Genomic DNA, 16,481 nt, shown 5'->3' with positions numbered 1-16,481 from the left:
TACCTAGACGATCTTCTACTCCGTGCGGAGTCTACGCAGACTCGGTTACTAAACTTAGAGATCACCATGATCTCTTTGTAAGAGTTCGGGTGGCTGGTGAACCTGCAGAAGTCTTCTCTGGTTCCCACCAGGAGGCTGGGATATCTGGGTCTAATTTTAGACACATCCAGAGCAAAAGTATTTCTTCCGGCGGGAAAACTCCGGAAGATTCAATCGACAATTCAGTTGTTACTATCCGACAACTGGCCTTCTCTTCGGACTTGCATGAGAGTCCTGGGTTTGATGGTGGCTTCCTTCGAAGCAGTACCATTTGCCCAGTCCCATACCCGAATCCTTCAAGGAGAAATTCTTCTCAAATGGAATTGGAATCCAGATTCCCTGGACAATCGATTGAGCGAGCGGACCAGGGAGTCTCTGGTCTGGTGGCTTTGGTCTCCGATGCTCAGCCAGGGGAAGTCATTTCTGCCAATATACTGGACGATTGTGACCACGGATGCCAGTCTATCCGGGTGGGGAGGAATTCTCGGTCAATTATCTGCCCAGGGGCTTTGGTCCCTGGAAGAGTCCAGGTTACCGATAAATGTATTGGAACTGAGAGCGATCAGACTTTGTCTGATTCACTGGACCGAGCAGCTCCAGGGCAGCCCGGTTCGGATCCAGTCGGACAATGTCACAGCTGTGGCTTATGTCAATCATCAAGGGGGCACCAAGAGTGTCCTGGCGGCCATAGAAGTGGCCAGCATTCTTCGTTGGGCGGAACGGTTTGTTCCAGCTCTCTCCGCGGTATTCATTCCGGGGGTGGAGAATTGGCAAGCTGATTATCTCAGCCATCAGATTCTGGATCAAGGGGAATGGTCCCTTCATCCAGAGGTATTCCACCAACTGTGCCTTCGTTGGGGCACCCCGAATGTGGATCTGTTGGCATCTCGGCTCAACAGGTAAGTGCGGAGGTCTTGTGGCTCGCTCCCGCGATCCTCTAGCAGACGCCGCAGACGCGATGATCGCCCCGTGGGGGCAGTATCAGCTACTATATGCCTTCCCTCCTCTCAAGTTGCTGCCGAAGCTTCTTCGCAGGATAGAGGTGGAGGGAATCCTAGTTATCCTGGTAGCTCCGGACTGGCCTAGTTAGGCCTGGTACGCCGACCTGGTCAGGCTGGTCGCAGACGTTCCTTGGCGACTTCCTCTCAGGGAGGATCTGCTGTCGCAGAGACCGATCTTCCATCCTGCTTTACGATCGCTGGCTTTAACGGCCTAGCTATTGAGACCCAGGTGCTAAAAGGACAAGGGATTGTCAGCTTCAGTTATTCCTACTCTAGTTAAAGCAAGGAAAGCGACTTCCAGAAAGATCTATCATCGCACATGGAAGTCTTATATCGTGTGGTGTGAATCTCTTGGGTTTCCTCCACGTTCTTATTCGGTGAACCGAATCTTGGCTTTTCTGCAACAGGGGGTTGAGCAGAAGCTGGCCTTGAGTGCTATCAAGGGTCAGGTTTCAGAATTAGCTATCTTCTTTCAGAAGCTTTTGGCTACTCATTCCTTGGTGCGAAATTTCATCCAGGGGGTGCGACACCTGGCTTCACCAGTGCGCGCACCTTTACCGTCCTGGGATCTTAATTTGGTGCTGTCGGTTCTTCAGAAACCTCCCTTTGAAAATATCAGGGAGATTCCCTTGCTTACTTTATCCCAGAAGGTGGCCTTCTTGGTGGCTATCACTTCTGCACGTGGGGTTTCAGAACTGGCTGCATTATCCTGTTGTTCCCCATATCTGGTGGTTCATAGGGATAAGGTTGTTCTTCGTCCGAATCCATCCTTCCTTCCTAAGGTGGTTTCAAAGTTTCATTTGAATGAGGACATGGTATTGTCTTCCCTGTGTCCTAAGCCCAGTCATCCTCGAGAATTTGCGTTGCATTCCTTGGATGAAGTTCGGGCGATCAGGGTATACTTGAATACTACGGATTCATTTCGTAATACGGATTCACTGTTTGTGATCACGGATGGCCCTAAGAAGGGGTTGCCTGTTTCTGCCGCGACCATCTCTAGATGGATCAGACAGATGGTGGTATAGGTTTATTCTATCTAAGGGTCGGGATCCCCCGTTCCCTGTTAAGGCGCACTCTACTTGGGCGCTTAGTGCTTCCTGGGCCTTCCGCCATCAGGCGTCAGTGGTTCAGGTTTTCAAGGCGACTACTTAGTCGTCGGTTCATACCTTTACAAAGTTGTATAAGGTTGATGTGATGGCATCGTCAGATGCCTCTTTTGGCCGCAAGGTTCCTGCAGGCCGCTGTTTGAGGAGACTGTTGGTCTACCTCGAGGGGTTGTTGGGTAGGTCTCATCTGTTTGCTCGATGAGTCCCTTGATACTTCTGGTTGGCTCCGGTTGGGCCTTCTGGATTTTGATTTCTGTTCCCACCCCTCATTTGTGGCACTGCTTTGGGACGTCCCAATTTGATATTAATCAAAGAGGACTACGTCTGTCAATGAGCGACAGAGAAAAATGGATTTTTGTAAAATCTTACCGTAAAATCCTTTTCTCTTAGCTCATTGACAGACGTCAATGAGCTAAGAGAAAAGGATTTGTGTGGCGAAAAACTCTGTGGAAGTGTAGATGCCAGGAGTGCTGGTGAAGGACCGTAAAATAGGAGGATCAAGGCTTCTCTGTGACAAACCGTTGTTTAATTTCTTTTTTTTAAAATAACTTTTAATATCATGTTAAACTTCATATTCCATATTGCTGACCACTCCTCTATTTTACCTAGGTCATCTTGTAAAGTTGCTATTACTTCTAGTGAAGTTATTTCCCTGCTTGGCCACGAATACCGAGTTTGAACCATTTATTCCAACCCCTATATCGTTAACGAACAGGTTAAACAGAATTGGTCCCAGAACAGATTCTGGGGTACCCTGCTTACAACTCTAGAAAATTTAGAAAATATGCCATTAATCCCCACCCTTGAGACGTGCTCCTGTAACCATTATTCTGTCTAGCTACAAGCAATCTCATTAATGCAAAAAGACCTTAATTTGTAAATAAATGTTTATGGAGTACTGTATCAAATGCGTTGGTGAATCCTGATATACTACATCCACAGGCATTCCTCTATCCAAGTTACAGATCACCGCCTCATAGAATATGAAATGGTTGGTCTGGCAACCATGTTGGTTACTACTAATGATACTTTATTCATCAGAATACTTTTGTATTTGGTCCCTTATTTTTTTTAATAGTTTACATACTATTGATGTTAGGCTGACTGGTCTGAAGTTTCTAGGTCTATATATTAGCCCTGTTTTGAATATCCGTACCACATACATTGCTGTTCACCAATCATCTGGTTTCATTCTGGTCAGTAAGCTTTCCTTAACCACTTGACTTCCGGACGGTTTTAACCCCTTAATGACGGGGCATTTTTTGTATTATTTTTACACTATTTGTGCTGCTTTAACTGGAAATTGTTTGGTCATGCCACACTGTTCCCAAATTAAATTTGTATCATTTTTTTTTTCATACAAGTGGAGCTTTCTTTTGGTAGTATTTAATCCCCAATGGGTTTTCTCTTTCATCCACTGACAGGCGCAGCTTCAATTTTTCTGTATCTCTTCAGGAGTAGGACTATGTAAGCAAAAAAAAAAATAGAAAATTTTGAAAAAACACATTCTTAGTTTTGGTAATAACATTTTTGCAAACAAATAATCCTTCATAAATTTAGGCCAAAATATAGTCTGCTACTTTTTAAAAAAAAAAATAACCCAAATTGGTGCATTTTTAGTCTGGATGAAAGTCCGTCTACAACATATGTTGTGTGATATATATTTGAAAATTGATCAATCCTGATGTACTGACTCCCTATCTCATTTCTTGAGGCCCTAAAATGTCAGTAATTAGGAACCTGGACAAGATGACACACACACACACACACACGTACGTACGTACATCAGTCTAAAAGAATTGAGCTCTGTCATTGCAAAGCCATTGTTTGTCATTTTTAGGGACTCTTAGTGACTAGCATAATACCTCTGGATTGGCCCAACACCATTGAAGTGGCTATATTTAACTACTTGCAGACTGCCAGTAATGTACTGATGACGGGCAGCCCGTACAGGCACAGCTACGTACTGGTATGTCACTGCCTGTTTACGTGATTAGGATACACGCATGTGTCCTAAGGCCCGCCCCCCTCCCCCTCTCGACACCCACTGTGATTGCACACTGCGGGATTGTGTCAGCAGGTCCTGGCCAATGATTCATTCACAGCCCAGAGCCCTGTGTTGCAAGGGGCAGGGATAAAAAACAGAGATAATTTGTATGTATGCTGCTTTTTACGAAATTACATTTGTTAGGCACACTCTTAACCCCTTCCCAGCCAGTGTCGTTAGTACTATGACGGTGTATAGTATTATCACTGATCACTGGATTAGTGTCACTGATGTCAGTGGCAGTCAGTCAGTTCTCCAACCCAGTCTAAAAGTTAGTGTCAGATTGCGCTTCACACTATCACAGTCCCTCTAGAAGTCGCTGATCACTTCCATTAGTAGTATAAAAAGAAATAGGGTACAGAGTTGCTTGACCACGCAATTGCCAGTTAACCGCTTTACCACCGCCCAAAGTAATATTACTGCGGCAGAGTGGCTCGTTATCGTCTGACGACGTAGTACTACGTTGTCAGACACTCCCCCCTTCTGGGCGGCGCTTGCGCGCCGCCGGATGCTCGCTCCCGCTGTTTTCATTCACAGCGGGAGTCGGGCCAGGGGAGGAGCAGCGGCGATCGCCGCTGCTCTGCCCCGATCGCCGTGGATCTAGTGTGGAGATCCGCCCGCCTGTGTAAACACAAGCGGGCGGATCTTCATAGTGACAGGGAGTGACAGATCGGAGTGTTCAGCATAGCTGGACATCCGATCTGTCCATGACTCACTCAGTCACCTCCCCCCCTACACGTCAGTAAGCACCAGGCATACATTAACCCCTCCCTCTCCAATAAAATTAACCCCTTCCCTGCCAGTGTCATTTTTACAGTAACAGTGCATATATATAGCACTGATTACTGCAGTAATGTCACTGGTACCCCCAAAAGTGTCAAAAATGTCAGTCAAGGGTCCGATCTGTCCGCTGCAATGTCGCAGTCCCGCAAAAAAAAATCGGAGATCGCCGCCATTACGCGTTAAAAAAAAAACACCAAAAATTACAGAAATCTTTCCCTTTGTTAGTAAACGCAATAACTTTTGCGCAAACCAATCAAAATACGCTTATTGCGATTTTTTTTTTTTACCAAACATAGGTAGCAGAAAACAAATTGGCCAAAAATTTTTTAAAAAATTGGTTTTTACATCTTTTTGGGGGGGAATTTCATATAAAAAAATGTTAAAAATATTGTTATTTTTTCAAAATAAACGCTCTTTTTTTGTTTATAGCGCAAAAAGTAAAAATCGCACAGGTGATCAAATACCACCAAAAGAACGCTCTTTTTGTGGGAAAAAAAGGACGTAAATTTTGTTTGGGTACGGCGTCGCACGACCGCGCAATTGTCAGTTGAAGTCGCACAGCACCGAATCGCAAAAAGTGGCCTGGACGGAAGACAGCAAAATCCTCCGGTGGTAAAGTGGTTGAAGTAGTGCAGTGCTAAATAGCAATAAAATGGCTCAGTCATGAAGGGGGTAAAACCTCCTGGAGCTGAAGTGGTTAAAAATGTTAGTTAAACTTCTAGAGGGACAGGGAGGGAAGAAACAGGGAGTGGTTAATAATTCATCTTCTGAATGGTCTAAAGTTATTAGTGGTGTACCCCAAAGTTCAGTGTTGGGACCCATAATTCTTAATGTTTTTATAAATGATTTAAAATCTGGCATTAAAAGTACCATTTCAAGCTTTGCAGACGACACCAAGCTAGGCAGTGGACTTGCATCCTTACAGGATATCTCCAACTTAAAACCAGACTCAATGCACTGTTTAATTGGGAGACCTGTGGCAAATAAGGTTTAATGTTAATAAATGTAAAGTTATGCACTTTGGGGTTACAAATATACACACCTCATACATACTAGGGGGAGTAGACCAGGGGAATCAATAGTGGAGAAGGATCTGGTTGTTCTGGTTGGTCATAAGCCTAATAGCATGCAAAGTCAAGCTGCAGTTTCCAAAGTGAGCCAAATCCTTTCTTGTATTAATAGGGTATGGACTGCAGAGAGAGAAAGTGTCATCATTTTGCACTTGTAAAAATCATTTTGGACCTCCTCTGGAATATGCAGTTTAGTTTCGGGCATCATTTCACAAAAGGGTATTGGGAAACTAGAGGGAGTGCCGAGAAGGGCAACCAAACCGATAAGAGGCATGGAGGAGCTCAGCTATAAGGAAAGATTTGCTGAATTTAATTCTCTCTTCAGAAGACTATATTAAGGGGGGATATGTTGAACATCTATAAATACATGGTGTTCCAAACAGTGAGCTTAGTGTGGAGTTGTTCACTTTAAGGTTATTACAGAGGCCAAGGGGTCACTCTCTACGTCTGGGGGAAAAGGTTTAACCTCCAAATACGCAAAGGTTTCTTTACAGTAAGAGCTGTGAGGATGTGGCTTAGACTCCGTTGAGCTGGTTCTTGCCGGCTCAGTAGATTATTTAAAAAAGGCCTGGATTCTTTCCTAAATTCACATAATATAACTGGTTACTAAGACTTATAGTTAAAGTTTTTCCAGGGAATATCCGATTGAGGGTTCAAATTGGATGCTGCTTTTAGTATTTTTTTTGCCTTCCACTGTATCAACTGTTTGTATAGAATTGCGTATATAGAGGTGTTCAATTTGTGTGTGTTTTTTCTCTGTGGGCAGGCAGTCATATTCAGGTCATTTGGGATGCAGTGGCTGCAAGGACTGATCTGTCTTCGTTGTGGGTGTAGGTGCATTTCCTCAAATGCAGACAGTATGAGTTCATGGACATGCACCCTCATGGATGTCAAGTTGGAAGCAATGGCTGTGGCTTTGGAGAGACTCCTATTCATTCACAAATTGAAGCATAGTAAACACTGTTATGCTTTGGGGATGAATGAACACAAAAGCGATTTGCATTGATTGCTGACTGTGTTCATTCATGGAAAGGAAGGGGGGCTTGGTATAACACACTTACACATGCAAAATTAGTATTGAAAACAAATCCATAAGTATAATTATTTCTGCTTTCTAGAAAATATTTTATGCTGAAAGTCTGAAACTTAAATATTACATACCTCAGACTTTGCTTTAGGATGTTTGTAATGGCTATCAGTTTTTTATTCTTTCAGGCATCCAAACATGTGCCGCAGCTTATACCGGTATTACCTCCTGGCAATCACCTGCTGTCACCATTGGTACCTACTGGCCTTCCAGCATCATCCCCCCTGCCGCCGGCTTCCTTTGGCTTGCTGGACACTAGAAAACAACTGGTGGTGCCTGCCAGAGCACCTCTAAAGCCATCTTTCGATATACACTTGGATACTCTGGACAGATTTGATTGCACTCGGGAGACATTGGACAGCCTGGACACCTTTGTAAATGGTAAGGGTTAGCAACAAAGTAAGATAAGATAAGGTGAAGTCTCTGGCAGAAAATCTCACTACTGGTGTCTTGGACAAAGAAGTAAACCTGTATTATGTGATAGCAGATGCCTGCATTTACTGTAGCTTTTAATGTACTTTAATATATTCTCTCGGTATAGGGCCCCAGTGGACACTGATCTATATGTTAGTGATATAGGTTTTGCTAGGCGTTTAATACACTTATCTTCCTGAGGAATTCTATAATACCTTTTCGGTTACGCTGCTGGCTACAGGAGGATAGGACACTGGCAAACAAAACTGTAGGCTAGGCCAGGATAACCCCCACCCACTATCAGCATGCCTAATTTTTTGCTAGTGTCCTAGTAGGGTGGACATTTTTCTTCTCCCCTCTGCTGGGCAAAGTTCAACCTATTTTTATTACCTAGATTTCTTTTCTTCCATTCTTTTCTTTTTTTTTTTTTTTTTTTTTTTTCTCTTCAATCAAGATTCACTACATTGCTGCTAAAGCTAGCCATCACAATTGTAGCCATTCACAGCATTTCTTCAACCTTTAGCCTAGCTTTAGAGTGCGGTGTCCAGACTCCCTGGACTAAATGTAGCAGTGCTAGACTGGAAGTGGGGCACTAGGTTCCACTTAAAGCACTTTCCAGACCCCTGTCTTGTAACCTTTTCACCACAAAGTGCTTTTCAGGTCCAAAGCTGTTAATTATTAGGGCTTGCTCTTTGGGTAGGCTGATTGGGCTGAGCGCTGAGAGCTTCCTTATTGCTTGGACTGGCTTTAAATTTCCTGCCTTTTGACAGTTTTTACTGTGGGAGGGAATAACACAGAGGGACTGAGCTCTGGCTTTAAATGCTGGGTTTAATGTCAGCCATGCTTTTTTCTGCCATTCATCATTGAGCAGGCATCTCCCTGTTGCCTCTCCTGCTTTGCAAAAAGCCACATGAAATGTCAATCTCCAATTTTTGTTCCTACTGCCTATAGTGGCTAGTCCCCTTTAGCAATCTGACCCTCACTGGCTACTAGCATTCTGGGTTTTTCTGGGTGCCTGAGGCCTTGCTTCATACTGTGAGCTTGGTTGCATCACTATCAAGGAGATGTAACATATCTGTATCTAAACTCAAAGGGGATGGTCCAGTTGTAATAGTTAACCTCATCTCACACTCACCTAACAGTTCCAGGGATGTTTGGTCCTGTACCTTTTGAATGTACCGATGTCTGCAATCTGGACTCCTGCTACCTTATGTTTATAGGGTCCACCTGTCACTGGAGTTCTCCTTAGCTCTGCCAGGTGAGGCTGTGTGCTCTGCCCTATCTTGCAGTGTCTCTAGACTTGGTGACAAATGAACTCAGTTTTTGTTGATGCTGACCACAGAAGCTCTAAGTGTGCTCCTGCATCTTCCCCTGCAGAGTCCATTGCTGATTTGGGGCCCCTCTCAGTCTCTTCTTGATGAGCTTGTTTTTCAAGAAATGGAGTCTTTTACCATTACCTTTCATTTACAAGAGACCATTTTGGCTCTTATTGTTGCAGTATGTATTACTCTGTATCTGAAAGATCAGCCTGTTGCCTCAAGTCTTGGGTTGTTCAGAGCTCCTACAGCTGAAAAGACCTTCCTATTACACCTGCTTTTTGTGATAATCTTGGGTATGGGTTTTGGATGCACCCCTGAAAACCGCTACTTGCTTACTGGATCTGTTCCTGTTTGGGAAGGAGTTTAACAGTGGCCTATACCCACTGGGAATCTGCCATTGACTGACCTTAAAGTGATTGTAAAGGTAAATTAACCACTTACATACAGTGCAGTTACACCCCCTTCCTGCACAGACCAATTTTCAGCTTTCAGTGCTCTTAAAATTTGAATAATTACTCAGTTATTCAACGCTGTACCCAGTCAAATTTTTTATAATTTTTTTCACACAGAGAGCTTTCTTTTGGTAGTATTTAATCACCTCTGGGTTTTTTATTTTTTGCGATATAAGTGAAAAAAGAGCGACAATTTTGAAAGAAAAAAAACATTTTAGTTTTAGTTTCTATTATAAAATTTTGCAAATAAGTAATTTTTTTTCATAGATTTGGGCCAAAATTTATACTACTACATATCTTTGGTAAAAATAACCCACATTAGTGGTTATTATTTAGTCTGTGTGAAAGTTGGAGTCTAGAAGCTATGGTGCCAATCATTGAAAATCACACCTAATCACCTGATGTACCGACGGCCTGTCTCATTTCTTGAGGCCCTGAAATGTCAGGACAGTAAAAATACCCCCCAAATGACCCCTTTTTGGAAAGTAGACAGTCCAGGGTATTTAGTAAGAGGCATGGGGAGTTTTTTGAAGTTGTCATTTTTTTCCCACAAATCTTGGAAAAATGAAGAAATATATATATTTTTTTTTTTACACAAAATTAAGTTAAGCAAAAAAAGTTATTTCTCTTATGTCCTCTGACAGTCGCCGCCCATTCATACAGTCTTCACGATTGGGTATTGGCCTTCTCCACTGTATCCTCCAGCCAGTACCACTCTAATCCAGTTCTTTGCTGCCTAGGGCCAGGAGTAGGCTAGGTTTTCCCTGCTGGGACCTAGTGTCTGTTTTTTTTTTTTCTTGTTTTATTTCTGAAAAATGTTTTTTCTTTTAAGAATAGCTTTTTATTTCTTTCTCTCACCTACATTAGTCAGAATTTGGAGGTCTACAAGCGTCAGCAGAACTGGGCCTCGTACTGGTTAATATAGAACCTTATGGAGTCCCAGTCTGCCATCGAGCGTCGCAGGCTTTTGGTATGCCCAGGCCTCAGAAGGACAGTGCCCCTAGAAGCGAGGACGAGCCTGCAAAGTTTTTCTATCTTCGCTGGGATGTCTCATCATCGGAACGCCTGGGTTTGCTAGCATCCTTCCTGACTGAGGGCACCCCCACCCAGGTGGGAGGTCTCCCGTGTCAGAACGGTGCCCACATTCGCGGTATGGTGAGTACTACTACCCCTCTGTCCCTGGGAACAGGTTTTTGAGGGGGTATTGAGTGGGCCCACTCTGGGGATGGGGGTACATGTAAAGTTTGCTGTAATATCCCCCTCATGGCTGTGGGATGGCCCCCTGTGTCTTACCTTCCCTGTCCGCCATACGGGGGGTTTGGGGGCTTCCTTCTCCACGGGGGTGCTCTGTGCAGATCCCGGTGGGGGCCAGTGCGGGCGTTTTCTGCGGCTTTTGGCGCTGTTTCGCCCGGCAGCCATGTTTGGTAAGGGCTGACTGTTTGGCCTCACCGTGAGGGCAGCGGCCATTTTTCATCATCATTGCCTACGTCGATCGGGCGCCATCTTTAGTGTGGGCGGATGTCCTGTCTGGGCAGTGGCCATTTTCAAAGTGCTTTTTCCTCCATTTGACTCTTATCAGGCAACATTTTTTTGTGGCTCAGGGCTGGTTTTAGCCTCTAGGGGCGTGAGGTCACTTCCTCTTTATAATCAGCTTTCTCAAAAGCAGCATGGCAAGTATAGGGACACTGTGGGGGGATTTTACTGGTTTTCTCTGGCTATATTTCTGCTAGCACTCTTTTGTCAGTTTAGCTTTAGTTAAGAGAAGGGTCTCCACCTGTAGTGCAGTTTGCGTTGGGGGTCCGTGGAAACCCCCATTTTAAAGGGCCAGCGTCATTTTTTTTTGCACTTTGCTAATATAGAGTTCCAGGATAGCAAATTCCCCACAGACCTAGTTGGTGGTTCAGATACTCCTGATCCCACTTCCTTAGCCTCTTTAACTGCTGCAATTGCGACTTCAGCGTCAAAAGTTGATCTGCTGATGTCTGACCGAGTTACAAAGAAACTGCCTATGCCCTCTCGGTCTTCTGACTCAGAGCCTTAATTGGTTGCCAAGGGGCGACGCCCCCCTTGAGGGGTCCCCGTTTTCGCAGATGTGGAGGAGGAGGATTCTTCCTCTGGGATTGCACGTGACCGCACGGCGGTAGACGCACTTACTAGCTCCGTTAAGGAGACTTTAAATCTTGATGATGAGCCCTCCATGGCAGGTAAGCGGGTTTCCTTCAGGACCCGCAAGGCCCTGAAGTCGGGTCAGGGTTTTTCCTTGTCCCGAGGAGTTTCAGGAAACGGTAAATGACCAATGGCGTCGCATTAAGCAGACGCTGGTAGTACCTAAGAGATTTAAGTCCCGTTATCCCTTTGCGGATTCGTTTGATAATCGCTGGACTGTGGTTTAAGTGGACCACACTGTTTCCAGATTAAATAAATCCACCTTGATGCCCGTGGAAGACTCCCCGGTGTTTAAGGACACGGCGGATAGACGGGTGGAAACGCTTTCCCGCCACATGTATATAGTGGCGGGTTCCTTGCTGAAACCGGTGTTCCCCTCAGTGATGGTCTCTGACTATCGCAGAATGGGCCAAGGTGCTTAGGCGCACTCTGGTAGCAGTCGGTTTCTACTGCTGCACTGGACATGTTGGATCAGATGGCACAGGCCTTGATGTACCTGTGTGACGCGGCTTTGGACGAGGCTCCTTTGGTCGCACGTCTATCTGCGGTTGGGATTGCAATCCGTTGAATTATTTGGCTGAAAAGCTGGTCGGCCGACCACGCTTCTAAGAAGACAGTGGCTGACATTCCTTTTGCGGGGGATTGTCTTTTTGGTGACTCTCTGGATGAACTGATCAAGGGGCTTACTGGGGGTAAAAGTACTCTTGACTCAAGTCTTGAAAGGTAAATCTCCCTACGCTAAGCGGGGTCCCTCCTTTAAAACTAACGGGGGGTACTTTCCGGGCACAGGAAAAGGGTAAGTCCTTCAAGCCCAAAACGGGTCAAGCTGGGCAGGCAACCCAGTCCCCCCCTTCCTGGAGGGATGCCCTCACCCGTATCAGGGGTGGGGGGACGTCTGCGTTGTTTTCCCGAGCCCTGGCTGTCCGACATTAAGGACAGGTGTGTTTGCGAGCTCATTCGTTCAGGGTACAAGATTGAGTTCCGATCTCACCCCGCAGACAGTTTATTTCCATCAAATCTCCACCTGACTCCCGATCGTTTCCGGGATCTTCAACGGGCAGTTCAAAATCTTCTCGCCCAAGGGGTCATCGTGCCGGTCCCTCTGCGGGACAGGTTTCGGGGGTTTTATTTCAATCTGTTCACAGTGCCCAGAAAAGAGGGCAAGGTGCATCCGATTTTGGACCTAAAGTTACTGAACTGCCTCATGCGGGTACAGAAGTTCCGGATGGAATCCATCCGGTCGGTGGTGGCATCTCTGAGTCCAGGGAAATTCATGGCCTCCATCGACCTAAAAGATGCATATCTGCACATCCCTTTTTACGAGGGTCATCAGCGGTATCTCCGCTTCGCAAACGCAGAGGAGCATTACCAGTTCGTGGCGTTGCCCTTCGGTGACGCTTCGGCTCCAAGGGTGTTCACCAAGGTTTTGGCTCTGCTACGGGATCTTTTGTGGTGGCTCCAGTCACCGATTCTGACACAAGGCAAGTCCTTCCGGTCGTTATTGTGGATGGGGCTCTCTACGGATGCCAGCCTGTTGGGCTGGGGTGGAGTTCTGGGCACGATTTGTGCCCTGGGGACGTGGTCCGGGGAGCAGTTCTCCCTACCAATAAATGCCCTGGAGCTCCGGGCAATCAAGCTCTGTTTGTTCCGTTGGTCAGGTCGGATTCAGGGCTGCCCTGTATGAGTGCAGATGGACAACACCACAGCAGTGGCGTACATCAATCATCAGGGGCGCACCAGGAGTGCCCGGGCGGCCAGGGAAGTGGCCGAGAGTCTGTCTTGGGCCAAATCGCATGTTCCGGCGATTTCGGCCGTTGACATTCCAGGTGTGGAAAACTGGCAGGCGGACTATTTGAGTCGCCAGACCCTGGACCAGGGGGAATGGTCCTTACACCCGGAGGTGTTTCACCTTCTGTGTATCCGGTGGGGGTCTCCGGACGTGGATCTGTTCGTATCCCGTCTCAACAAAACAGTGGAAAGGTTCCTGGCTCGATCTAGCGATCCTCTGGCGGACGCCTCGGACGCATTAGTGGTGCCGTGGCATCGGTATCGGCTGAGATATGCCTTTCCTCCGATTCAAATGTTGTCCAGGTTCCTCCGCAGGTTAGCCTCAGAATGGATGCTGGTGATTCTGGTAGCTCCAGACTGGCCGCATCGGTCTTGGTACGCGGACATTATGCAGATGATTGTCGAACCTCCCTGGCGGCTTTGGGACGTCCCTACGGATATCAAGATATGAGTCCTGCGTCTGTCAATGAGAGAACTGGATTTTTGACTTACTGTAAAATCCTTTTCTCTTAAGCTCATTGACAGATGCAGTACCTGCCCCTCTGTTTGAGTTGGGTTGGTATGATTTCTCTGACACTGCTTTGATACAAAACTGACATTTTATAGTAGGAAGTGAGAGGGTATACCCCCTGGGACTGCCCATAGGCGTAGCCAGAACTTTTTTTCTGCCTAGTGTCCTACTCCTGTAGGGGGCATTATAACCCTACGGATATCAAGATAGGAGTCCTGCGTCTGTCAATGAGCTTAAGAGAAAAGGATTTTACGGTAAGTCAAAAATCCAGTTATATCCAACGTGGAGCGTCACCCAGTGGTCTAAGACATAAGAACGCCAAATGACTTTCGTTCAAGACTGCGCTCCACAGTGTAAAAATACAATAATTTTAAAACGAGATACAGAACTCTTAACAAATTACACACCCTATATATGAAGATCAATAAATAATTAAAAAATTAAACCAATTAATCATTGTGAATGTTTTAAAGGATAATCAAGAATAAATAAGCACCCCCTATTGATGGCAGTAATACACAGTATCCTCAATGGATTATGTGTGCAGGGCCATGCCTTAAATCAGGCCTCCCTGCATATATTTTGTATAAACAGTAAAAACGATATAAATATATCACATTTAGACTACTTAGATGCCTAAAAAGCTTAACATCACACCATGTATATATTAGATGCGGACTAGATGCAAAATAAAAATTATTAAACCAGAAAAAAGGAAAAAATGTGGATATTGGCAAGTCAGCTGCTATTTAAAAAACAGTTGAAGTCCCAATCCACATGGGGAGAGTAACTCATAAGGTCACAAATCCAGCGAGTTTCCAATCTTGAAATCTCCCGTCGTACTTGGCTCCCCCTCCAGTGTGCTGTAAACAAATCTATGCCTATTATGGTGGTACCACCTGCCTTTTTATTGTGGCACTCAGCATAGTGTCTAGATACACTGTGTTTTGTGAAGCCCCTTCTATTATTGCCCAAATGCTCATTAATCCTAACTAACCGAACATGGCCCACCTCTTCATGGCAAAGTGGGAGGAGGACTTTGTTCTTAAAGAACGGAGACCGGAACTACTTTTGTGGAAAAGATGCATCAATGATGTTATCTTGATTTGGGAAGGAACCATCCAATCGTTGGATTAATTTTTTTCAACATTGAACGATAATGTGTTTGGAATTAGACTTAAACACGAAGCAAGTGATGAAAGGTTTCATTTCCTAGATCTCAATATTGTGGTCAGGGATAGTTCCCTTTTAGAACTACTACCCATTTCAAGGCAACTGACCATAATGGTTTTATTGATAGCCGAAGTTGCCATCATGAATCATGGCTCAAGTCGGTCCCTAAGAGTCAATTTATAAGGCTACGGCGTAACTGTACTAATTTCGAGGACTACTTTCAACAAGTTCATCTTCTCAAAAGTACATTTATTGATAAAGACTACTCTTCAGTGTATTTGGATTCAGTCATTAAGGATGTCCTCCCTTAGCATCCTTAGGGTGCATTTGGGTAGGTGTTGGGCTGGAGAGTGGGGGTTGGGTGCCGCTGTCGACCTCTACTATTATGGGGTTCCCGTACCTTGGTGGTGCTGGGGGGGGCGGGGGTCCCCTCCTGGTACATGACCTTTTCCTTAGGGTCCCATGTCCCGTGCAGCGCCGCGTGATGTCGCTATTTTGCTGTCAATTCTGCATCCGCGGCTTCGGCGACCATCTTTGTGTAGTCCAGGGCCATGTGTTTGGTTTCCCCATAGAGATGAACGGCAGCCATTTTCTTGTAGTCTGAGTGCTGTGATGTGCTGCGGGGCTGTTTGATGCTCTCCAGCTTTGGGTGGTGATTATCTGGGGGTATACGATCCTTCTTCTGCCATATACAGTGTGACGGGTGCACTGATTCTTGTGGTGCTCCAGCAGTGCAAAAAAAAAAAAGTTTTCTTCGTTTGTGCATGGTGTGGCTCCGCTTAACCCTTTGTTGGCAATGGAGCCTCTGGAGCGTGTTTCACCACCTGACCACTCCTGAAAGCTGCGGGACCCTCTGGGTCTCAGTCTGCCCTGGCGGCCATGACGGCAGCCCTGCAGTCACTTGTATCCAAAGTAGATATTGCCCTGCAAAGGAGGCCTAGCAAGATTCGCCCCAAACATCTTAATCTGTATCCTCTGCCTACTTTACAGTCGTAGGAGGATTTTGCCGCCGCGGATGAGAGTCAGCCCACTGGGTCTGCATCCACGCATGCTGAGTGCTCTAATAGAGGCGAGGAGTCCTCCTCCTCTGCAGCCACGCCTAAAAAAAGCACTGGTGGATGCCCTAATTGTGTCAGTGTGGGAAACTTTAAAGTCGGAAGACTCAGCCGGTGCTGAGTCGGCGACGCCGTGCAGTTTGGCACCCTTAAATCTTCGAAGGTGTTCCCCTTTCCTGCCTATTTTGACGAGATATCCAATAGTCAGTGGGGTTCTGGTTCCCCCAAAACGCATAGTTGGAATACCTAAGCGCTTCACTAGGAGATATCCCTTTGAGGAGTCTCTTCTGAAGAAACTGGTGGTTCCACTGTCGGTGGACTCTCAGGTTTTCAGGCTAAAGAAGGCCACACATTCGCTTTAAGGATTCCGTGGATAAGAGAGCTGAGGCTCTGGTCCCTTACCTTTTTCACAGTGGTTTGTTCAATTTTTTGACTTGTGTTTGCTACCACCTTGGTATCTCAGACCTTAA

General features: G+C 45.7%; 1 protein-coding gene across 1 annotated transcript in view; it reads left to right on the top strand.

Annotated features, from left to right (window-relative positions):
- LOC309561587 (zinc finger CCCH domain-containing protein 7B-like) overlaps window positions 1–16,481 on the top strand; it is a 604,923-nt gene that overhangs the window by 180,494 nt on the left and 407,948 nt on the right. Inside the window, exon 10 of the mRNA XM_082265580.1 lies at window positions 7,262–7,514. Coding sequence (XP_082121706.1) covers window positions 7,262–7,514 — 253 coding nt within the window. The remainder of the gene's footprint in view (window positions 1–7,261; window positions 7,515–16,481) is intronic.

The sequence above is a fragment of the Pelophylax lessonae genome, assembly GCF_965119305.1.
Source record: "Pelophylax lessonae genome assembly, chromosome: 8".
NCBI classification, from domain to species: Eukaryota; Metazoa; Chordata; class Amphibia; order Anura; family Ranidae; genus Pelophylax; species Pelophylax lessonae.
Note: the sequence above shows the minus strand (reverse complement) of the source record. Positions and strands in the feature narration are given on the sequence as shown.